Source organism: Corapipo altera, unplaced genomic scaffold, assembly GCF_003945725.1.
Source record: "Corapipo altera isolate COAL_440 unplaced genomic scaffold, ASM394572v1 44, whole genome shotgun sequence".
Classification (NCBI taxonomy): domain Eukaryota; kingdom Metazoa; phylum Chordata; class Aves; order Passeriformes; family Pipridae; genus Corapipo; species Corapipo altera.
In genome coordinates, this window is record NW_020884880.1 from 10,374,052 (window position 1) to 10,399,042 (window position 24,991).

Below are 24,991 nucleotides of genomic sequence, written 5' to 3' on the forward strand. Positions count from 1 at the left end.
TTGGCTTTGTGCTGTGAAAATATTATATATATAAAAAAAAGGCAAACTAGGGAAATCAAAACTCTATCAGTAATATTATGCCAGAGTAGATGTCATATGATGTCTAGAGTGAATGTGGCCAAAGATACAATGTCAGTAAGTGCCCTTATGCATAAAAGTTAAAATAGTGATATTTACAGTCAGTTTAATTCATATTTCAGGCATTATTTTCTTCATCATCTAACCTAGATCAAAAAACTTCTCTTTCATTCAAAATCCCTGGAATTACCATATCAGTGGCAGGTGATAAAGTAGAGGAACCTTTTCTTAAGTGAGATACTAGAGAAGCCTTGAGAAAAAAAAAGGAATGAAACATAATTCAGAGAAAGCTGAAGCAGGAGAACTTAACTGATAAGAAATAGTCCATCAAGTGGTGCAAAGGAATTGATCTCACTCAGTAAAAAAACGAGTGGACTGTGTGATGGCCATTAGTGGGTTAGACATTTTACAAAGAAGTGGAGGAGGAAGGAATGACAACAGAGAGGAGCAGAGGAAAGGGGCAGGGGAGATAGACTGTTGACTGTTTTCTCATGTTTGCTCTTTTTTACCCATTTTTCTTCCTGATTCATCCAAAAGAAAACCTTTTAGTCTTACAAGATAAGGAAGGGAAAGGGAAGAATAGGACGTGACTCTTTTGAAAAACAGGAAGGACAAAATTAGCTTACCAGCTTTTCAAAATTAACAAGGTTATCCAGAAATGTTTTATTTCCTTCATGGATGAATGTTACATCTGAAAAATAAAATAAAGGAAAAATAATTACTTTTCATGGTTTTGTTGTTTAATGCAAAGAAATAAAATTACTAAACAGCAACAAAAAGAAAAAAAAAGGAAAGTATCCCATTAAAGATTGACACAATACATTATAACAGTGGAACAAAACTCTGGTTTAATGACGACATGCAGAGATTATTAGACAACAACACTAGGTACACATTGCAACAAGAGTATTTTCAAAAGGGAGCATGGATTTCTTCCATGTGTTACTTCCAGGGTGCATAACATACAGGGGATGGTTGGGAGCGCAGGAGGGCAACCAGAGGGATGGCCCTGCAGGGCATGGCTGCTCTCCACACACCGTGGTACTGGTCCAGATATGTTGCCCATGACTATGACTGTGCCTGGGCTGGAGCCGGTCAGTCCCTGAGCCCAGAGCTCTATGGGGGGCAGAGAGCTCCATGGGGGCAGAGCTACCAGATGCTGGAGCTGGCTCTGACACCCTTTCATCTCTCTCTGTGGGACACTGACTCTGAAGTCCTCCTCCTACAGCAATGGGTAGCCAGAGAGGTTAAACACAAGGCACTAAACCAAAGTGTTATGGCTAGGAAAAAACACTTGTATGCAGTGTTGTTGGGAGAGAATTTGCAAAGGCAACAAAAAGGTCAGAAGAAAAGGAAAAGGTCTGTATTTGACTCCAGGAAGAGAACTGAACACAGTGTAATGAACTGGAGGGGGGGGAGGGAAATATCAGGCAAAATAAATGTTGCCAAGTTAACACTACAATTACAACAGTAGCTGGTGGTAATTTTCTCTATTTTTCTAATGCATATTAGGACAGAAATCATAACTATCTTGGGCATTAAATACAAAGAACATGAATAGATCTCCCGTGGGGACGGAAGGTCTGACTCCAATAGTGCAACTAGAGATTACTGAAAATACTAGCAGGAGCACCACCACCTATCAGCTCTCTCCTGGATGTGTGGGTATCCAGGAGTGCCAGGAGGAGTCAGCGCTATTGTAATGAGATGGCACTCCAATACCACTACTTCTTACAAGTCACAGCTGTGTCTGCCAGCAGAAGAATTGCACACAGTAAACAGGACATCTCCCTCTGTGCAGAGGTACCAACCTCCAGCCCACCAGTCTGTGCATCGCAACATTTCTTCTGTGCTCATCCCCAGTACTCCCTCTGATGCCCACATGGACCTTGTGGTTTTGGACGATTTTAGGACTGGAAACCCACAGCAAATGCTGGAAGACGCTTTGTCACCTCCCCTTCCCCTACACACCTACACACCTACACACACACACACACACACACACACACACTCTTCACCCACCCCTACCTTCACCCTCCCCCAAAACAGCCCACCTAATTTATTTCCTTGGGTTTCAAAGACTCATTCATGCCTGAAGGGCATTTTGTAATTGCGTGGAATTGGAATGCTAATGGCTTCATATGCTGGTGGAAACCCAGGGCTGGGACTCTTTCCAGGGGTGCTGGAGAGCTCCTGTGCCCCCAGGGCAGCTGGGCTGGGGTCTGCCTGGGACAGGCAAGATGCCAGCCTGGCCCTGAGAGTCCAGCCAGCCCTCCTGAGCAAATGTAGAGAGCACAGTATATGCTGGTGATGCCTCCAGCACCTCTCTGTCCCTGTGCAGCATCCTAAAAATCAGGGGGAAAGGAGGGAGCAGGACCCTCTACACCTCTTCTGCTGGGCTGCTTTGGGGCACCCAGGGAAAGGGACACAGAAAGGATATGACTTCAGGACACAGGCATTACTTGTCTCTATATCAATGCTGTTAAAAACTGTCCATCACTTCTAACGAAAATCTTATACTGGAAGCAGAAAATTCCACACAGCTTTTTAAGTCAATGAAAGCAACGTGTATATCTCTGAGGGCAGAAGGAACAGAAATTTGCTTTGCAGCCAACAACTAAGAGTCTAGATAAATTCAGCGGAGCAGAAAATTGCGTCTGAACTAGGTTGTAAGGGTATATCACAGTATTTTATTACACATTTGAAAAATCTGCCTGATTTTCAAAAGCTGTATCTGTATGCTATGAGAGCTCTGCATTTAAATTTAATTAACTTTTAAAAGGACACTCTGATGTTATTTCTCATAATTGAAGAATTTTCATTTTTTTAATTGAAACTACTTTTGTTCCTCTTGTGTTGAAATAGAGTAATTTGTTGAGTTACTAATGTTTTCTATTCTATCCATGCCTATTTTACTGGTCTTGGAAATGACCTTAATACAAAGATGTTTGATATGGAGTGAAGTCCTTTGTACTGTGCAATACTTTGGGAATTACCAACCTTGGCAACATCTCCTTATGGACCACTGTATTGAAAAAAATTACTGCAATAATTTCAAAGTCTCCTTGCTATCTCCAGTACATGCTAAAACAGAGAAGTTGCTTAGGTGCATGTTCTTATACACCATATTGTAGTGCTGTGCAGACATCATTGCTACAAGTGACTTGTTTATGTTTGCTGCCCTTGTTTGCAGTCCAGACATACTCCTGAACACCAGAAAAATATTGATTTTGAAGCCTTAATAATTGTATCCATCTGAATTAATGCAAACTGCTTTGATGTGTGCAAAGAGGGGAAGTGTCTGATGGCTCCCAAACTGTCACCGACTGATCTGGAGAACTGCCTGCAAACATTTTACAGCAGCAGCAACAGCAGGTTGGGATACATGGCCTAAAGAGAGTGCTTTCGGAATACAGGAATAACCAAATGAATTTACCATGTTCAAAGACAAGGCAGTTAATAATTAATGATCCCAAGACAATGGAAAATTTGAAACACTTGCTACTTAATTAGCTGCCCAGCTCACTGCATTAGCAAGTAGTTGCACTTTCTTTTAATAGATTTTTGTTTTTAAAAATAACTTTAGATAGTTAGATTTTTATTTATCTCTTTCATATCTACAAGAGACTTGAAAATCCCCTCCTCTCAGGACAGACAGACAGGGTAGGTTCTGCCTTCAGGGTGACACCAGGTAGGTTCACCCAAGAGAAGCAGGGAAGCACCTCTGAACAGGCATGTCAGAGTAGCAGCATGACCGAAGCCACTGGTGCAGATGCACCCAGTGCAGCTCCGTTCGGGAGCTTGCAGGGTTTCACTTCTCCACTGAAGAAGATGTGGCCAAAGCAGTGGCACACAGCTCTATCCACATCTGACAGGACAATATGAAGTTTGAAAACCTGTGTGAAAATTGCCATCTTCCTCCTGTCTTAAAAGGAAGTTGTTTATTATCCAGACTAAGTGCTATCTTGTAGATACCACTATATCTGTCACATACTTATCTTAAGACCACCTGAAGGAAAAATCACCTTTCACTTATTTTAATTAATGACAACAGAGAGAAGCCAAGCTTTAACATTACCTTTCAGAAGTAAGGGCATGAAGGGGATTTTCGGAGATTTCATTTTCTTGAATGCATCTCTGTAAGCTTTGTGATTCAGAGAAGGGTCCTACAAAACCATTTGAGTAATAGAGAGAAAAATCAATAGGCTATAAAAGAGTAATTCTAAATCCATTATGGGCTTATGATCTGAACATGATTTAGATACAAAAGATCTCTTTGGGAAACAAGGTAGCTCAAGGTTTTCTAAACTAGGTGACATGCTAAACTGAACAGGAAACATAAACAGTGAAAGGAACAAAAGAAATTATGTTCCTCTAGATGAAGCAGTGCTAAAATGGGAGTAAGCTGCAGAACAGATTCACTTGGACTGCTTTGTAATTTCCCCACAAATTTCTATTAGCAAAATCTCTTACTATCTAGCATGAAAGGTATCCCAGAATGTATTGCTGATTAATTTCTTCTTAAAACCCCCCCCAAAATAATACCACCAAGCAGCAACAAAAAAAAATAAAATAAAAAAATAAGGGAGTGTGTATCAATGGCATTGTGTAGGCAATTCAAAATTCATCTAAATTTCCCATATAAGTGAATATTTTTGCACACCAGCTCACACAGAATCTTGAAAATACATTCATTTACTACAAACTCCAGGTATAGAAGCATGACAGCTGTTAAGGGCCAGATCTCATGTTCCCCATTCCAGGCAGGGATCTCACTACCCACCCACTTCCATGACAGCCAGAGGAAACATTTGTTTATTTAGCTTTGATAATGCTGACAAAGACCCTCTACCTCAGATTTTGACTTTTTTTTTTAAAAAAAACTTCAGCTGTCCTCTTTTTCTGATTTGCAGCATGTTGCTTCAGATAAAGGCTAATAAACTACCAGAGCAAAAGAAGAGCTTCCAAATTGATGCTGGGGAACTGATACTACATTTGCCTCTCTCTGCCCTTCCTCCAGCTGTCAGGAATACAGCCTCCTTCCTTTTTGTGTTTGGAGACCACCTCTGAGCTCTGGAGAGCCACGTGGCCTTCGGCAAATCATGGATCTGACAAGACAAGTCCCAGCTCAAGACAATAAATTAGGAAGAAAGAAGGCAAGTAAAGCAAGCAATGCTCTTCTGCTGTCAGCACAGTACTTACTGTCAAACTTTCAAGTTCAGTGAAAAGTTTCTTGAACTTCCCAGGAATTTTCTGAAGGGGGAAAAACAGATAAGGGGAAAAAAAAAAAGAGAAGTTGATTTAGGCAGAAAAATGCTGAGGAATTTTTTTTCCATGAGACAGCCTTGGCTGAAGTGCCTGCTAAAGTATCAGCAGGCAGTTAACCTCTGCTCCTCAGCTCCCAGAGCCCTAATTACAGACCATGTTCAGTGCAATGCCAGTGAGGCACTGAGCCCCGCAGCTTTGCCTCGGGGACACTGCATCCTTCTTTTATGGAAACTGCTTGTTAGCATCTGGTTTTATTTTCTTCCCTAGCTTCCACGCCTGCTGCAGTTATCTGAATATCCGTATCTAGTTGGAAGCAGTAACACAGGCTGAGAATTCAGGAACTGTGATCACATCCAGGTTAAATAATTTGCTGTAATCAATCTTCCCCTAAAACATGGGTTCTAGAAATTAACGGGCATCACGCTCAGTGCTGTTTGATACACCACCCCAGCGCTGACCAGGGTCACTGCCACATGCTAGTGCCAAAGAGAGAGAACTTTCCTTAACAAACTGATTACCTCTGGCATCTCATCCTAATCCCACAGGGAGGTGCATAAAGCACTTTCTAAGGGAGCCCAGACACAAAGTATCATCTTGCCCCACATGCCAACACCTGCTCTACTCCACAAGCATCCACTTCCTTTCTCTCTAAGATGTTTTAACGGATTCACCTTATTACACTCTACAACGTTCTACAATTTGAATTCTGCTACTGGTATTTTGGACTTGAACAATGGTGTGTGTACCTTAAAATCTGTTTATTTTTTTCCAACCATATTAGTTAGTCTAGTAAAAGATATCCCCTCTTAGTACAAATCCTGTCTGGTCTTTGTCCTTAGATCCTGACAGCCCCAGTAACACTACCAAGAGAAAAGAGATTTAGAACAATTAGATTAAGTGGATGTGCTGTATGACTAAAATGCTAAAATAATTGCATATGGAATTGCAATTGCATTTTTTTATATCTTCAATCAGGGAAAGTTAGACTTATTAAAACACTGGATACTGTAAAAAAGAAAAGTCGAAGAAAATGCTTGGGAGCATACTACTTGTTTAAGAATTCAAGTGTGGAGCCAATATAATTTAATGTCTTAATGGCTGCTTAAATTTAGGTTGTTTCATTTACATATGTAAGTAATTATAACTAATTTATAAACATTCCTCTACTTTCTAGAAGTCACATTACTAATGCAAATAACCTGCTTTTGAAATTTCCAGTGCAATGAAGTTTTACAAATAATAAAAAAAAAAAGCGTGTGACTTCATAAATATTTTACGCACAGAAACATGACATATTTACAATGATACATATGCAGATGCACTCTTTGTTCCGACAAGCAACATATTCTGTTCTTCCTGAGAGAAGTCCACCGGTAGCGCATGAGCTCCAGAGGTCTCAGCACACAGCAAATTTTGCATTTCTCTGTGCTGGAGAGATCTATACTGTTGCCACTCGGTGCCTTTGATACAATATTTGGTCTCTTCCACTCTCCTACCAAATGGGATGAAGGCAACCCGTAACAGCAGGCCAGGGCAAATGTTCCCTAGAGAGGTGTTTCAGAAATATCAGAGACAAGGGGTTTCTGTATCATCGTCCTCAGGTATGTATTTTTCTCTAAAACTTTTATCTCTTATTTAAAGTTAGCTCTTACTTGCCTGAGTTCCTGTAAACAGCCACTGTCCTTGTTTCTCTGTGTGTTGAAGCCACAGACATACGAGTTATGTTTCCATAGGCATAGTTTCAGCTAAAGGGGAAGAGTCTGCTCTAGACAGTGTTAGGTTTCTATTTGGTTTCAGTCGTTGGTGCTCAAGAGTGTCTTCGAGGCAGAAGATCACAGCCCTTCTCTGTCACTTTGTATTACAGATTGATATTTTTTCAATACTGCCCACCTGTGGTGTTGGGGGCATGAAGGAGGGATAAGGTTTCACCCCATTACACTCAATTACTCCTTTCCCAACTTTGGTTCACCAGCAGATACACAGTAAGCTTGCAGATACTATGACTCAATATGGATACCGCGACTCAATATGGATACCACTTGGATGGAAATGAAAAAGCCACAATATAAATACAGATCCCAGTGGGATCCTCCTCTGAACACACCCATGCCCTCTCTAGTAATGGTAGTTTCTTTAGCAAATAATCTCTGTTCTCCAGTATGCTCCTTATTCATGGCCCATTTCCTAACTTTGTTGTTCAAGATGAGCAGCTGCAAAAGAGCTGATATAGGAGAATTAAAGAGGGTTTATTTCAAATGGATATTTTAAATTAAATTATTCCATATGAAAGTATTGTTTGTTTGGAGCCACCTTTGTAAGACTTTCTGTTTTGACACATACTTAAAACGCTAAGATAATTTACATGACTTATTTTGTTTTAAGAGGATAATATCTCCATGCTCTATTCTTATTTAAAACTCTGGAAGGACACATTTAGGGTTTTTTTTAATATCTAACGTTTCAGTTCACAGAGAATTTTTTCCACCAACACTCACTCCATGTTTGATTTTCTCATGAAAAACCAATAATTAGGAAGAGAAAGTAATTCTCCAGTATGCAACCTTTGTGAGAAATGGTTTTGATGGTGTCTAAAAGATATAAAGATGCGTCTTACCTCCCAGGTCTGAGAGAGCCGACTGACAGATGCAGTGTTGAGACCCATAACAATAGCAAAGAATGAATTCAGATTTCTTTGGGCTTTACAGCTGAGGAATAAAAATATGATTTTTTGTACTCAGAATCAGAGATAAATGGAATGCACAGGTATCCTAGGTTACTGAGTCTCATTTCAACCCTCAGCACTAACATACAATCATCTTCCACATAACGAAGTCATTAAATGTCCTCTCATAACCACCTGCAGTCTAGGTGATGGGGTCTCTAGGAAGTTTTTTAGAAAACATTCTAGTGTTTCATCAACCCTGTTGTTGGCAGGTTATTTTTTTCCCTTTGCTGTCAAAAGTAATTTTCCCTTTTCAATGTTCAAGTTACTCCCAGCTGTCCTTTACCATACAGAATAATTCCCTGACCTCTATTCTGCTGCATAATAAATATTTTCCTCCCCTTTTTAATCTTTTCTGTAAATTGTACATTACTGGTTCATTCGATTTCTCTTTGTGGTCGTGGCCTGCAATCTGCTTTTCCATATTGTTATTATCCTTCATTGAATTCTTTGTAATTTATTTTAACTTATGTGTTTCCTTCTTCAGTACTTTCTCATGTAGTGAGACAGTGGGGAGGGAAGGAGAAACATAATTACTGTCTTGGCTTGAAGTTCTTACACCTTTCTCTTATGCAAGCATAAAACAAACAGCAAATTATTTATTTGAAACAGCATCACATTTTGTCCTTTTAATTTGTCATCTATTATCACCCAAGGACCTCTGTCAGAGTACTGTTCTTTACAATCATGCATTTATTTCTTCAGCTCAGTATTAGCATTCCATAGCTGAATTACTTGGCATCTATCTAAATTAAATCTTACCCTACTGTTGTTTGCACATGCCACTAGACTCCTCAGATAATTCTTTTTTTTTTCCTATCCTCCAATGCATTTGCAATCCTTCATCATTTTTATTGTCTGAAAATCTGATTAATGTTCAATTTACATATCCCTCTAAACCAGTTGCGGCTAGTACTGGTTCCAGTACAGGTCCCTACGGAATTTGCTTGATACCTCTATTCTTTGACATTTTACTATATACAATTAGACCATGCTTATTTCTAGTCCATTTTCTTGCCCATTACGAAATTTGAAATCCTGAAGCATTGAGTCCTTTTCAAACAAAAAGATTCCCCCTTCTCATGCAGATTTTTCAAGACCACTATAAATACACACAGGCATTTGCATGTGAGAGTGAGAATCCTCTTTTAGGATAATTTTAAGTACCAATGAATTCACTGTCTCCACTGGGATTTATCATCAGGGAAAAGTACATGCCAAGGCCTTAGCCTGGAAAATCACCAGCACTTGTTACAAGTTTTATAAAGCCTGCACTTATCACTGTGTACTATCTTGAGATGGTGTATTTCTCACTTCACTTCAGCTGTCTTAAAGTTAATCCTAACTTTGTTGCTTAGAGTCCTTTTATCATTAAAGTCAGACAGCTCCCAAAGACAATTCATTTCAAAACAAGGAAGGTGTCCAATGCAGCCTGCATAAACTGTCTGTTGGGTGGGCCCAGTTCTCACAGTAAGCTGAAGAGAGAAGGTGTGTCTTTTACAGTGAGCCACTGCTTGGGGAGCAAGAAGGCTGCTGTTGTCATCTGTTTATTCTGACCCTACACTGACTTGTTTCTGTAACTCCTCAGGATATTAATTTCTAATAACATGCTAATTAATTTTCTTTAATGAATCATTTGTTTTCTCTTTTAGACTACTCATCAACAGAAGCATATGTATTTGTGTTTCAAAAACTTTGTCTTCCTTTTATGTATTGACACACTCGAGTAAAAGCCTTCCATTTTCTTCAGGCATTCCTGAACAGCGAAGCACACAGATGTTGAACATGAAATCTTAGTCCTGGTGCTCTCGTGACAGGAGGAAAATCATAGACAAAGCTTCCTGGCTGAATCTAGGAGCAGAGATTAGGGAGCAGCCAGAGCTGTTCACAGCTCCCTACCTCTCTGCCTTAAATCATAAACAAAACATCAGGGCTGCTTGGCTTGTGCCTCAGGATGAGAGTCCTGTGCTTAGCACACCATCCTTCCACCCTAATTGTTCCTCTTTCATCAACTCTTCCAGAACTGATGAGATATGATAATGTGTTCTTTTAGAAAGCAGCTTTTATGATTAAAAAAAACAACAAGAAAACTACACACTCATCATCTACATGCTACAATGATGGCTGCTTCTGCAATACACTGGGAGACCCTGTCTACCATTTACTGACAACTGTATTTAGTATCCATAACTTTGGCTTTTACATAACAGGATGGAATCAATTCAAATAGAGCAACATTTTAGTCTGGTGACAAATATGTCCTTATTCATGCAGGACAGACATGAAATTTTTCCTGGGATGCAAATTAATGCTACTGTGGTGCAAGTAAGGCACACAGAAACAACTGGTTTTTGATGTAATTGGATCAAACTTGCCCATTGATATGGCAGAAAATGAACATATTACTGGATACTATACAACTTGCAAACTAAATCAGATCACATTTATGAGTTACACTAGATTAGATTAGAAGAATTAATTTCTCCAATGGCACTGCTTTGGCAGAGAACAGTCCTTTGTATGTAAGTGCCTTGCAAATTAAATCAAACCAGTCGATGAAGGGAACAAATTTTACATTTTCCATGAACATGCATACGCAAATATTGTAGAAGTTCAGCAAGTGGAGAGAGAAGTGAGGATGGTTGCACATAGTTAAATTGCTCCATTTCCTTGGTTACTAAGACAGAGTGATTACAGAGAAAAGAACTCTCTGTGAATAGTATATATTTGTATTCTGTTGCAAGGTATAGTACCATTCAATAACAGTGGAAGAATAGACTGTCAAATCTAATCAATAAAGAAACCCCTCCCTCCAATATATAAAAGTATTCCAAAGAAGATTAGAACGGTTATGAACGGAATGCCCCTTTGTAGCAGCCAGCTCACTGCAATTAAGTTCCTCTCTAGAGGTAGGGCTTTCAAGTTGATAGCATTTTCTTTGGTTTCCAGGTAGTTTTTGGTAAATGACTGTTTTGCAGCTCAAATAGTTCTGTCAAATGGTCCTCAGGTTATCTGGGCTAAGAAAGGAGCTATCTCTGCACCACCAGGGATGTTGCAGTTGACACTGCAGGTAAACTGCAGGGAAAGCTTTGAGCAGCATATACTCTACCAGGTCTAGTTTTGGCCAGTGATTGCTGTTGTTATTTAAGGACTGTTTTATCTAGGTATGCTTACTACACTAACAAAACACAGGATGACAAATTAGTTTTCTTTCATTGCTTTTGCACCTATCCCTCCCCAAATAAAGCATGTGGATTCAAGGATTTTTGTTGCAACTTTAGTAACTTACTGGGCAGCAATCTTGATGAACTTTTTGACTAGCTGTACACGTTTGCAGAGCTGGTTACAGAGGAGTATCTCAGTGGCAACCCAAAGCTGGACCTCGTTGCATCTTTGAAGCAGAAGACTGAGATTCTCAGTGTTTTCAGCATTGCCCTGTCTGCTGAATGTGAAGTATATCAGCTCTTGCTGGAAGATATTGACAGCATTATTAGGGATATAAAAACAATTTAAATGTAAATGAACTATAAATTATTTAGAAGCACGTTTTTGAAACAAGATCTGGCCACAAATGACTATTTTTTCATTATCCATGAGCCAATCACAAATGATTAAGGTTTGTCTTAGCAAAGTCTAGAGACTTATTACAGAAGGCAGGTGGACTGGAAGTCCTGCAATATATGCTTTTCTTTTAAGATTTCCTGCAGTTCCACTTCTGGCTACAGCCAGGTATAAGACATAAACAATCTTTTTCTGTATTTAACTACTTCTGTTACGGTATGAAAAAGTATCCATATCAGATCATTGTAGAATCTGAAAAATTTCCATTCAAATTTTTTTCCAAATTAGCCAATTTTTCATCAACAGAGGTGGGGGTCTTCATTTCTGTGCAAAAAAACCCCAAATTTGGCCTGCTCCAAATTTGAAGTGTCTAACTTGAATAAAAGAACCTGAAATGAAAGATCATAGAAAGCATCTGATGAGAAGCAAGGGAATTTTCCATTCATTTTGTCAGAAAACCCACATGCTTTTCAGTGAATGATATTTTCAAGTGACATTTTTTACTGTTAACTGTGTATTTTACTCAGCAGCTCACAACAAAACCTATCAAAGTCATTGAAACAATCCAATGGGCCCTGAAGTGGGCCATTAGCTCTTTAGTAAAGCCTGCCCAGTATTTTTCATCTCACTGAAGCCTAACATGACCATCTAAAATGCTGAAACTGTCAATTCTTTTGTGGATAAAGTGGTATCTAAGACAACTATTTGTGGAGTCCTGTATGTACTGAAACACTATGAAGTGCATAAGACATTTTGCATATACAACATATTCAGACAGACCATTTTTTGAATAATCATGGTCTTTTACTCTCTTGAGGCAAATCCAATAAAATGCACCAGGTATGCCAGTGAATATATGAGATGCCCCAAGTTAAAGTTAAAAAGTTAAAAACCTTTGACAATTTTCTTCAGTATCAAGGATTGCAACACATCTCTTGGACCATCCACCACTACTGACAGCTGCCAAATCATGTTGTTATGAGAGTAATATACCTGGAAGTGGATGAAGTGCTTCTTACCTCATGAATTGCATTGAAGAGGCTCCAGTCAAAATTTGTCAATTCTAATGCAAGATCCCAGGTGTTGATTCCCAAAATCCTCACAGACCTTTGTTGCAATTCCTCATTTTCAGCAAATGGATTCTAAATAAACAGCCAAGAGCAAAAAAATCCTCAGGAAATGCCAAAAGTTCTGCAATGAAATTGCTATTGGACTAAGGTACCTAACAGAGCCAAATAAGTCATCTTCTCTAAGTACACTTTAAGGGGTTTTTTTTCCCACTAATCAAAAATAGCTTGAAATGGGAAATGGGTCAACAGGATCAATGGTTTGCTATTGGAGAGGAAAGCCTTCTCCTTCTCCCTCTTTCTCTAAACCTTGAATATAAAACACTGACCAAGCAGACAGCATAATGAAAATAAAATCCCTGAAAACATCAGAAAATAAAATCTGAACTGAGACACCAGGAAATTTTGAATTATAAGATAAAAGAATCATTCTGCAAACACATCAGATTTAGAATAAATACACACAACTTGCCCTCCAATCCACTTTTACAAATAACATAAATCCATACATTTTATGATTAATCTATCCCAAATATAATCAACAAAGAATAAAAACACTGTGAGTCCCAATTCATCAAAGTTACTTAGTGTATTACTGTGGAGAGCAGTGGTACTACTGGTGTTCAGGGTCATTTGACATTTCCATTATTAGCTTGGATTTTCAAAGTTTTGCATTTCTCTTGGGTTTTTTAACCTCATTGGGCTGAAACTTGGCACATGAACCATCTGCCAACATGAAAAATTGTTCTTATCGGTTAAGCCATTACTTTGGTGCTACATTTCTGACAGTTACAGCAAGTTTTGCAATTTTTATTACGTAGCTAATGAAACTAGGTTGGCTGTCACCTGTCTGCACTGGAAACGTTCCCTTAATATTCACATTTTCAGAAGTGGCTTGAATGCTGGTGATAATGGGGATGACAGATTACAATGATAGCAGAATGTCAGCTCTTTGGGGCACATTGATCCAACAAAATGTAAATAGACATTTCTCATCCTGAGGATGAATGCACAGATCCTAGAGCTACTGACAACACATAACAGTCAGTTGTGATACAGCTCCTGCTCTTTCCTTGAAATGTCTGCATAATTAGCAGAAAGCTATTGAAAGAGCAATTCTCTCAGTGCCTGACTGTGCCTGCCTCACTAGAGTTTTGCGAAATCATAGCAGAGAGAGAGTTTGCAATCCCTGTTTCTGAAGACAGAGGGAAGGATTTAAGAGACCTGCTTCCTCACAACCCATTCCCCTCCCCAGCCCCAGTGAGAGGATGGAGAGACAGACAGACAGAAGGAAAAAAAGAGGACACACCACCAGCAATATATGCCAGCCACAGACTGACCTTGTGGCTGCCACAACACTGGGGTCACACTGACACCCAGTAATTTTGGTGGAACTCACGCAACATCCATTTCTACATGGAATTCCATGGACTCTGCCCACCACTTTGTATGATTGTGTACCAGCCACTTTAAGTGTTACAGAGGCTCAAGGTGGGGTGGGGGGGAAAAGTCACAAGAGCCCTGAATAATCCTCATCCCATCCATTTCTGTACAATCACAGGTCAGCTTTTCCAGGCTGATGTAGATTGAAAGATTTAAGATGTACAGAAGTTTTGGTCTATTTGAAACTGATGAACAAATTTCATTACTGTTCAGTCAAATAACTTCTGTCAATGATAGATTTTTTTTTTAGGTGTAGAACAGCTCAGTAAGCTTTACTAAGGAAGCGAGAAATAAATTCTGCATTGAAAAAGCCCTCTGAGAGGAATACTAAGTTCATAATTTGGAGTCAGACAAATAAAAAATGGGAAGTATAGAATACTGATCCTTACCAAAGAATCAGTTAGATCTTTTCGGTAGACAAACATACGACTGGATGACTCCAAAGATTTTGAGATAGCCAAGTCATTTGGTTGTAGTTCTTGTTTTTCTGTAAAAACAGCAAACAAAACATAAAAGTTTCAGAACAGGATTAAAAGCTATATGTGAGAAAAAAGGTACAACTATATTTGTAAAACCACATCAACTTCTTAGAAGGTAATAGCATCAACTTCAGTCCCAGTGGGAGCCATCACCTCCACCCTGTTCAGTCACAATAAAGGTAAGATGTCTCTGACAGACTAGAGTACAAAAACTTCCTGCTTCTGCTTTCAACTTGCACTTCACATAGGACAGAACAGAAATAAACCCTTAAATCATCTAGTCTAACCTCCTGTGCCTTATAGAACATTTCATTGCAACACAGTGTATCTACTGAAAATACAGGAATTTTTTTTCGAGTAGAGTGTCTCAGCCTCCAGAGACTGAGCTGTTGCATGTCACTGGCAGACAAAACCAGGGGTGGAAATGTCAGCAGTAGCCACAGCTCATCAACAGGAAAAGAACTTTAAAGGATACCAACACCATTAAATTCACCCCACGGAGCAAAGCTGAAGAGTCCTTTATAACTCAGTATTTACAGAAATTCTTCTAGACCCAGAATAATTAATGTGGGAAACGTGAGTAAAAGAGCAGGACACACCAAACTGAGAGCAAAGAGAAAGGACTTCTTTTTCTCCACTTCAGAGTACTGATTTAGCTCTGGGGTATCTTGGATGCACTGGAGAAGGATATGGGGGAAAATAAAGCAAAACCCAAAACACTGCTTAAAAACTGCCCTAGGAAAACTGTCTCCTCCTGAGGGCTCCAAGTAATCCTCTGGAGACCTGACACATGGTAGACCCATCAACACTAAAAACATGTTGACAGCTACCTTGGACTTTGCATTGCCCATGACGGAACAGTAGGACTACGAGGAGTCTGAGTGCCAAACACAATTTCATATAGTTTGCCCTCTTATCCATGCTCACATTGATAAACAGATACATTGATGTTGAATTACCATTATATTTTTCAAGGTAATTTCGAATAAAGAGCTTGCTTATCCATTACTGGAGTACAAAAAAAATGAGTTCTCCACTGCTACCCATGCTCACACTGCTACCCTCTAAGTGGACAGAAGACAAGAGTTCTGAGTCATGCAAATAGCAAAAAAACAAAGCAAAAGTGGCAGGTTGGTGTTTGTTACTCACAGCACAGGAGTCACAACACGTAAGAAGAAAGAGACTGAAATTGTTGCATTTCAAATTAATTCAGGCAACGTGACTAAATAACATTTTAGGGGTTACAGAGTACAAATGACAGTCCAACTGTACCTTCATTTTAATTATTGTTTTCTAGGAACCAATGTGGTCTAAAGATAATAGTGTGTTTCATTATTTATGAATTGTTGGTTTTCTTTAGCTAAGCAAGCAGTTAGCACCAGATCTATTGCTATCAGCGCAAAACTTGCCCTGCTCTTGAACAGGAGAGCAAGACCTGAAAAACAACAGCAGCACAGTGATTTTGCAGTGCTGTGAAATGCACTGGAGGCAAGTTTGGGCACACATGAGGGTAAAAAGAGTATGCCTGGAAATAATGTAGCCTGGCTGACCATGACACCTATGTGTAATGTTCCCATATGGCTGCTCCATGCCAAGGCTCTCAATACCCAGAGCAGGGCACCAGCTCCCTGCCACTCACATCAGTGCCCTCAGAAATATGATTACTTAATTGAGCTCAGCATAGGGGAGAAAAATGTGACCTTCGAGTTGAATAAATAAACAGGACAAGCCAACATTTGAGTGTATTTCATTTAACTAGACTGACAAAGAAGTAGCAATGAGTGCTACAAATCTAAAGGTGCATCCTTTGTCTCAGGGGATCAACACCAGCTAATGTTAGCTGAGAATATGGCCAGGATATTCTACACTCTTAATCTTTTTTATAGATACAGCTTCGCATTTCTACGTACCTACCTAAAGTGCTTCTGAAAGACACCACAATAAGCAAAACAATATGACCAATGAGACTGAGACTTGCCAATCACCAAAGAAAATCTTGGGGGTTTGTCTGGTTCCTAGTATCTGCCCATGATCAGCCTAGTCTTCCTTAAAAGAGACAATAAGTCCATCTGTTCAACTAACACTAAAACAATAGGTAAAAGATGTCAGTTCTAAGCAAGACTGCTTACAAAATATTGCTGAGATTGCTCTCAGCATCTCAACTATGCAAATCTATGTCTTCCTCCTTTCTGCTGGATAATATTTGTCACTCATGCTGTAAATGAGGAAACAGACATGCATATAGTATTTGCTATTCCCTTTCATATTTTTAAAGCAAACCATGCTCATTGCCTTCAAAATTAATTTAAAGTCCAAAGTAGGAGATTCATCTGTGGAGAAAAAATAAAACCTTGCAATACTGCTGGAGACAGAGTTCTTTACACTCCCTTTCCCAGTCAGGAGATGCGTATCCCACGGTACCCAAGAATGAGCTGTTGCCATGGAAACAACTCTCTGGGAAGGAGTTCCTCATTGTTCATCATGGTCATCCAGCTGTGGGCCCATACAGAAACAGCTGCATCCTTGCATCAGAAAATGTTAGCTCTCCCTTACATGATGCACTAAAAAGTAATTAATCAGATGAAGGGAAGCTATTTACCACCAGAGAACGCAACAGTCACCAGTGCCAACTCCTCCTCCGGATACTGGATCTTTTCTGCCACAATCTTCAGTATCTCCTGAGCTGAAGTGCATACTTGAGCTTTCACACTGACATAGGAGTGCTCCGTTATATACACACGGCAGAAAACTGCAGAAAGGAAGAAAGACATGCTCAGCAGACCCAACCATGGCAATGCCTCAGCTGTGTGGCTGCTGCAGCTGCAGGAAGGGCAGCTGCTGCACCCTGAGATGCAGGACATGAAACTAAGAATAAACGTCACCATTTTTCCCCTTCCCACCTCCTCTCCCTGGGAAATGAGAGAGTCAAACAGATGGAAACCTAGACTCCCACAGCAATATCTATTTAAGACCTCCTACCGTGAGGATTTGTCACAGACAACCTCCATCACTGCCTATCTTCTTTGTAAACCCAGCTGCCACCATCTTTTCCCCCTTCCTTTTCAGTTCAGATAAAACACTGTCCTTTCAATGTATTTCATATCTGCTGCAGAAATTATTTTGGACCTCCACTTCCACCTGGAACAGGAGGCTTAGCAAGAACAGTGCTCCCTGGTATTCAACCACTCCTGACAGCTTATCTGTCTACACATCTAAACTACTTGCATTGCTAGAATATGGTAGCAGCAGCAGAGGCTTCCCAAACAGCAATGCATTTAATTCTGACAATTCTTTTCCTGAATCACTTGCAGCACACATAAAAGCGACTGGTTTGGAGAAAATCCCTGGGCTCATCACTTCCACTGAGGTCCATGAGTTAGTTTGGCTCTGAGAGGGAGATTCCTAGCAGTAATACAGTGGTCAGCTCAGCTAGTAGTTTTTTTCTGCTACAAAAGGGAAGTACTCTCTCTCTGCTTGCCAGAATCTTAGGCTTATGTATTTTGCCAAATTTGCTGTAGCTAGTTCTTTGAAATACAGCTGCCATGCTTAAAGGAAAAGAAAGAGAGCTGCAGACTTGCATAAATATTTAAAAAATTACAACATCTGCTAATCAGAATCATCACAGCTCTTGGTTTCATACTCACTTTGGTGCTTAATTAAACTTTCCATTTCCTTCTACTCTAGCACTTCTTATTGTAAACAGTCTGCTACCATGCCAGTATAGGATAAAACTTTTCTTTACCAGAAATGCTGTATTTTTTAAAATTAGTTTTATTGACAGATGTATGGAGCAATAGCTCCTTGCTTGTCCTACAAATCGTCATGGCTTCAGGGTACTTTCGTTAACCGAAGCCATGCCAGAAGCAGTTAAGAACTCTATCCTCAAAAATATCTTTTTCTTCTGTTGTAGTAAAAAAAAAAGAAGATGAGAATGAAGGAGGAACTTAACATTGAGCCTTGGGGAAGAAAAGTCATTTGATTTTATAATTCTCTTTTAGTTTGTCTCTGGCGACAGACAGTAAATAGGATGCTCATCCTACAGCAGAATCTCTCTTCAGAGTGGATACAACTCATGAAGACAGAGACATCCAATCGCACTTTAAATTACTAGGTAGAAAAATAAATTTTAAAAAATCTGACAGGAATATCTGGACTCCTATGCAGAGAGAGACACAACTTGCTTACAGTTAATTTGTTTGAAATGTCCTTCTCTGTCATTTGTAAAGGGACAATGACAGCAATATTAATTTATAAAAGGGCTATTGATCTATCCTTTCTTCTACATTGAACTAAATCAACCCACAGGTCAGGTCCTTGAGCACAACCACCATAATGATTGTCCCCTCACACTTTTCCAAAGTTCTGTCTGTGGTATCTATTGGGATGGACCACGCCATCTTTTTCAGAGGAGCCTATGCTGCTCCTCTGTGAGAAGGAGGGAATGTGAGTGGGAGGAAGTGGCCATGGACTGCAAGCCTCCCTAGTAATGATTTCATTAGGGGATAAAATGCCTCTGGTCAAGTGGCATGGTGTGGCTTGGACACACCCATCCTCCACAAGCACCATTGGTTGGGCAGTGCTCCACCACACAGGCTTCGACGTCCAACCTCAGCATCTGTCTCTCCCTTCTCCAACTTAATGTTTGCTATTTTATTCCTTCACTCCCATCTTAGTCCATGATCTCAAGGACTGTTCTCAAAGACTCAAGGACTCAGAGGACTGAGACAAAAGCAATTTAACCAGTCACAATTGGCTTTGTTGGGCCCTGCCTTTCTTGTCCCCACAGTCACAGTCTTGTCCCCTCTCTGGAGCCAGTACACTCTCCTTTCCCAATCACCCCAAAGCTATGTCCAACTTTTAAAAAGAATGACGGTGGAGGTTCTCATCCAGAAATAACATTTTTAGAAGCAGCCTTGATAACATAAACCTCAACATCCCCTATATTTGAAACAGAAAAAGAGAATTATCTATCAGCAGCACGCACTGTGCAGAAAGACTTGGCATTGAAGGAGCTCAGTTTTTATTCCGTCACAAATGAGCACTAAAAATATACTGACTTCGAGTGAACTTCCAGAGTTTTGTTCCCAGTAGGAAACAAAGATATACTGTCAAAGGGTGAGACTGCCAGGTAGGAGGTCCTTCTGCCTGTTCCCTGCTCGTGTACAGAGTGTTCTCCTCTCTGCCTTCTTCCTCATACAGGCCTTACAGGAGGGTGACGGCCTCACTGTGTTATAGCATTAGTAGTGATGGATGGAAATGGCTGACATTAAAGTGAAGTGGCACCTTGCACTCCAATCAGAGATGTTTTCAAGGAGAGAAGGAACTAAGGTACGTTCTCAGAGTTAGTAGATCCTGGCCCATTACATGTGACAGGCTTATACATGCACCTTTCACAACCAAGATATAGGTCAAGGGACCGAGAGCATGAAATGGAGCAGAAATAACTCCTGGACGGGCTGCCAGCAAGCCTGGGAGGCACACAGCTCTGGAACAGGGGTGCTGGAGGAACCAGACAGAGCAAAACCCCCTTGAGATACCATGGTACTGTTGAACCACTGCAAAGCAGGAGGCAGAAAGTTAAACTTACACAGCCATAATATTTCTTCTTTTGTGTCCCTAAGGTCCAGCAGAAAAGCTGTCTGTCAGTTAAAAAATATTTACATTGAGGCCCTTGAGAAACAATTTCATAGTTTTTGAGTTTGTCCTCCACTTTTTCATTTATACTCACTCTCTTCTATTTCACTCATGGTTCCTCTGTGCTGCAGCCAGTTCTCCTTTACACTGAACTGGTGGAAAAAGGTTTTATTCTGTGAGGGAGTAGGAAAGAAAGAAAGAGAAAAAAAATCACAACAGTGACTTTTTGCATCCCTGCCCTTTACAAAGCAGTAATTCACAGAACACAGCATGCAACCCATATGTCTGGCCAAAAGGTTCCCATATAGGAAATCCACCCACCCTTTCTTGGACCAGTAAACTGGGAGTTGCCTTACTAAATAATGGCCAAGGTGGAGATTTTGCAGGAAGAAGGACATGCTAAGGCTAAGCAGCCTGCACGATTCAAGATTTTCTGTACTCGTGTTCAAAGCCTGTTTCTTATACACTTATATACGTTTCTCATGTACCAATCAGCCTACTTAGCAATTTCATTACAATCTCATGTTCTGCCTTCCACATTTTTGCAGTAACATTTTAAGCTTATTACACACTTCAGCCTCAGTGCAGTAAAATTGACAAGCACAGCAATTCACCTCTGAGAAGTTTGTACACCAACTTTGGCTGCATCTCCTTCCTTCAGTTAAATGGACAGATTCATGTTCCTCTCTTTTTCTCTGTCACTATCACAACAAGTCTGCCCTTTGCTCTGTTTACTTGACATCCACATCAATGGATGTGTGACAGTGCCTGTGCTCAGCCTGGTTTGCTCAGGTTGCTACATCTCTCCAGCTTGGTGGGGACACACTCCTGGACCTTTCCTGAATTTAGACATGTCAAAGCATCTTGTTAAGATGCTAACATTGTCAGAGCCACTGCAGGTTAGCTCACACAGCTGATATCCAGGATGCACTGACAGGAAAAAAAGTTCCTTAAGCAGCATTGCAGGCCTAACCTCACTGATGTGTCCTGTCATGTTTTTGGCCACTAGTAACTTTCAGTTAAGAAGCCAAGAAAAGAGAGGGAAGTGGGCAAAGGGGAAGAAAGTGAGATGGTAAGCTATCTAACAACCAGCAACAATCAGGTTGGCATTACCTTTCGATGAGGTGAATACTCATCTACAGTGCTGAAACAAAAAGGAAAATCCAAATTATTCTTTCCAGCCAAAGCTTAGGAAAAGGAAGTTTTTGCTATTACAAAGTTTACAACATCAGAAAGCTTTTAACACTAAATGGTCACTGCAGAAGGGCTGCAGAGCTCCTTCAGGAAAAACTAAAGGCATCTGGCTCAGCCAGAAAGCTTTTCTTTGACTTGCACAATTGATATAGTGAAAAGCAATGCTGTCAGCCCACGAGCTGTTGGAGTAGACAAACACAGCTCAGGCCCCAAGGTAAGCAGTCAGGGTCACCCTCAAGGACACAGATCCTTCTGCTTCCCCAATGGCCAAACCATGGAAACAAACTCCTTTGTTGTAAAAAAATGCCAAGGAAAGAACTTTTATAAATACCATAATTATTAGTAAAATAATAACCCTGAGATGACTATTACAAGATGTTTGCTTCTCAGTACTGCCAACTGCAGAGAGAGAGAATGAGAATGAAGATACCATCTGAAGTCACAGACTGCAGCTTCTGAGGGAATTTTTGCCAGCTTCTCCACAAAGTATTGCTCTTCTCGAAAGTAGTCCCAAATAAAATTGATGGAAGTGAAGCCCAACAAACATCAGAGAAAACTGAATAATTTATCTTTAGTTTAAAAAAGAGATTATTCATAAAAATGAATGTGTTACTTGTATCACTCATCACTTTACTGAATTACAGCAAGATGGTGACAAAAATAAATTACACTCTAAATAAAAGGAGACTTGATCACAAATATAATCAATACTTACTGACGGCGATGCATCCCAAGTATCTTCTGAAATTCTTTCAGGTCCTTCTCAAGAATGGGATATTCATACACATCATCTAGCACATTTCTGTATATTGTCTACAAAATAAAACAGTATCTGCAAACGTCTGACAATTCAAACATAAATCTAAGGCATCACATCAGCAGTCTAAATCAATTCAGGCACTAGCCTACTAAAACAACTTTCATCATTATATTTATGCAAAACCCATAAGAAGAGAACATTCCTGTTTAAATTTCCAGACTGGTCAATATTCAGCTTGTCTTTGGAGAAAGACTCTTAGTACTGTCACCGAGTGTCCAAAATGTTTATCCTCTTTTCTCTACAAATGGCAAAATTTAAAACACCACTTGTGGCTGTTACATAAAATCGGGGTTAGGTCAAAAGAACATATTCTGAAGCAAGACAACACACCACACCATCTTCACTTATCCAAAATGATAATAAACAGGTTCCTTGGATTAAGACTTTTAAAATGGTAAATGCTCTACGTCACCTTTCCTCGCATTTGCATACATTTTAAACTGAGTTATGTCTTCCACAAACTCCAAGAACTCTCCTTAGTTATAAACTAGTAGATAAATAAACCTTTCTTCTAATTTTGGGGGAAGGCATTGTCATGATTGAAATTGTAGGAAATATTTTCTCTACACTTTTTCAGAATTTGCACACAGATCCTTCTCTTTCCCTTCTAAGAAAATGAGAAATATGTATGAGCTGAGTCATCAGGTTTGCTATCGCCCAATTAACACTCCTATATTCACAGATTTCTGCATGAATGATTTTAGCCTACAACCCTAGACGCTGGTTTTGCATGTATAACTGCAACCATTGTTAACATTACTGTTCATTAATATTGCACAGAAGCTTCAAGAAGAGAAATTGTGTGACAGTGCATAATCACACCTCCATGGCCCTTAGGAAGATCTCCATCTGCACAGAAAGAGTCTCATCAGGAAAAGTGGAAGATCTTACAAAGTCTCCTAAAATACTCTCATCTTTAACTAGCAGGGAAAAAAACCACATTTTTTAAAAAATCAACAACCAGATGGATGTTGGTCAGCAACAATGGGCTATTTGCAAATTTACCAGGGAACTACAAGAGCTTTTGGAATTCATACAGAAATATCAGAATATCTTTGCTAACAAGTAAGGACAAAATTTTATTTATTAAAAGACATAAATTTGTGCTGCTCTCCATGTGCACTCAGCAAAACACTGTGGAATATAATGTCACTTCTCAATCAAAGTAGCATTTCTTACAGAGACCTGAGAATTCTTAGTCCGTGATCCTCTGGATACTGACTGTAGATCCTGTTCTGACAGACATGATCAGTGTGTCCAAGGAACCTCCAAATCTTTGTAGTTTTATTTCTTATCTTCTTAACTTTTCCCATTTTCTAGAGATCGTGGGATTTCTATAAGTTTCATATGTTAATGTTTTTGACATTGAATGTATTGATAATATAGGTTTTCTGTTCAAACTGACCATCTTTAAGGCATTTAAGGAAGCCACATGCAAATCATTTTATATTATAGATTTCAGGGAAAAATGTAGGTATGAAAAAAGATGTTTTATAGATTTTTCTGCTGCGGCTTTTTAGACACAGTAAGTAATTAAACAGTGCTAAAGTGCATCAGAAAGTGTTTCAATACCTTTAAAAACTGTTTTAAATGCTCATCTTCATGTAACCAGTCTTTGTAGAGAGAAGTCCACTGAGATACCAAATGCAAGACTTTCCGTTTCCTACAGGACACATCAGAGTCATCTTCTTTCCCTTGGTGGTTCTTAGCACAATAGGTGCAGTAGGTTAAGGAATGAATAATAAGGTCTCACATAAACTTAAAAATTAACTGATGGCAAAGACTTTGCAATTGTCTCATTTGCTAATGAAAGATTTGTTTCAGTACATTGCTCAGTTTTAAATGTTTTATCCTGTCTGGAGCTTCAGGAGTTTCATCAAGTTTTTGGAATGAAATTCTCAGCAATAGACGTGCCAATTAATCCTCTGTGCCAGTATTTTTCTTCATTACAAATTAGAGAGGTGATTCTATAAAAATAAAATCAATTCAAAAGGAATTATACAATGTTGAGTCATATCTGCAGAACTGAGAATGAACCTTTGTCCTGCACACCAATGGCTAAGTGAGTGCCTGTGGGAAGGAGGGTAATGCATCGTTAACAATAACAAAAAACCCAAGCAAAGGAAGTCAGTTTCTTTTTGTCTGCACAAATTACAGTATCTGCAAAAATAACACTATTAAAATAAAAAAAAGAGTGAACAACTATTTCTACCACTGTTCTCTATTCACAAAGCAGAAATGCCAAATGACAGACAATACCCACTTGTACATTGTTCCTATCCCTTCTCTATTCTTTCATTTAAGAGGTAAAAAGATGATGTTTTCGTCTCAAAACGTAAAGAAGGGGGGGGAAAAAAAGCAAAGAAAGTTTATTTTATAGCCACAAGTTTATTTAAGCAATGCTCCATAGCTTATGGAATTCATTGGAAATACATGAAAATAATCCTTCTATCTCAGAATGAGTTAAGACTTACATCCTGTATTGCATGATAAAAGGAGCAGAGATTGGAAAATACTTTTTCTCTTTGTAGGTATTCTAAGAATGAACACAACCTGGAGAGGTTTTAGCCTCACTTTAATGTCACCTCATCACAGTTTATAAAAGTTTATTTATCTTTAAACAAAAACAAAAATTGCATCGTTGCTATGAGTTAGGCATCTGCTTCAATACAGGTTTATTCAGAGGCAGCTTTATCTTTGTATATTTGACTTCAAAGCAGGAATT

At 39.4% G+C, this 24,991-nt stretch overlaps 1 protein-coding gene across 2 annotated transcripts in view; it reads right to left on the reverse strand.

Annotated features, from left to right (window-relative positions):
• The window catches only part of RAPGEF5 (Rap guanine nucleotide exchange factor 5), a 164,003-nt gene that overhangs the window by 10,837 nt on the left and 128,175 nt on the right, over positions 1–24,991 (reverse strand). For both annotated transcript variants that reach the window (XM_027639132.1, XM_027639133.1), the window contains 12 exons: positions 23,839–23,983; positions 22,162–22,259; positions 21,366–21,396; positions 20,347–20,425; positions 17,218–17,367; positions 14,529–14,626; positions 12,649–12,771; positions 11,358–11,536; positions 7,961–8,051; positions 5,281–5,331; positions 4,157–4,244; positions 705–769 (listed from right to left, as the gene is read on the reverse strand). In XM_027639132.1, coding sequence (XP_027494933.1) covers positions 705–769; positions 4,157–4,244; positions 5,281–5,331; positions 7,961–8,051; positions 11,358–11,536; positions 12,649–12,771; positions 14,529–14,626; positions 17,218–17,367; positions 20,347–20,425; positions 21,366–21,396; positions 22,162–22,259; positions 23,839–23,983 — 1,198 coding nt within the window. The remainder of the gene's footprint in view (positions 1–704; positions 770–4,156; positions 4,245–5,280; positions 5,332–7,960; positions 8,052–11,357; positions 11,537–12,648; positions 12,772–14,528; positions 14,627–17,217; positions 17,368–20,346; positions 20,426–21,365; positions 21,397–22,161; positions 22,260–23,838; positions 23,984–24,991) is intronic.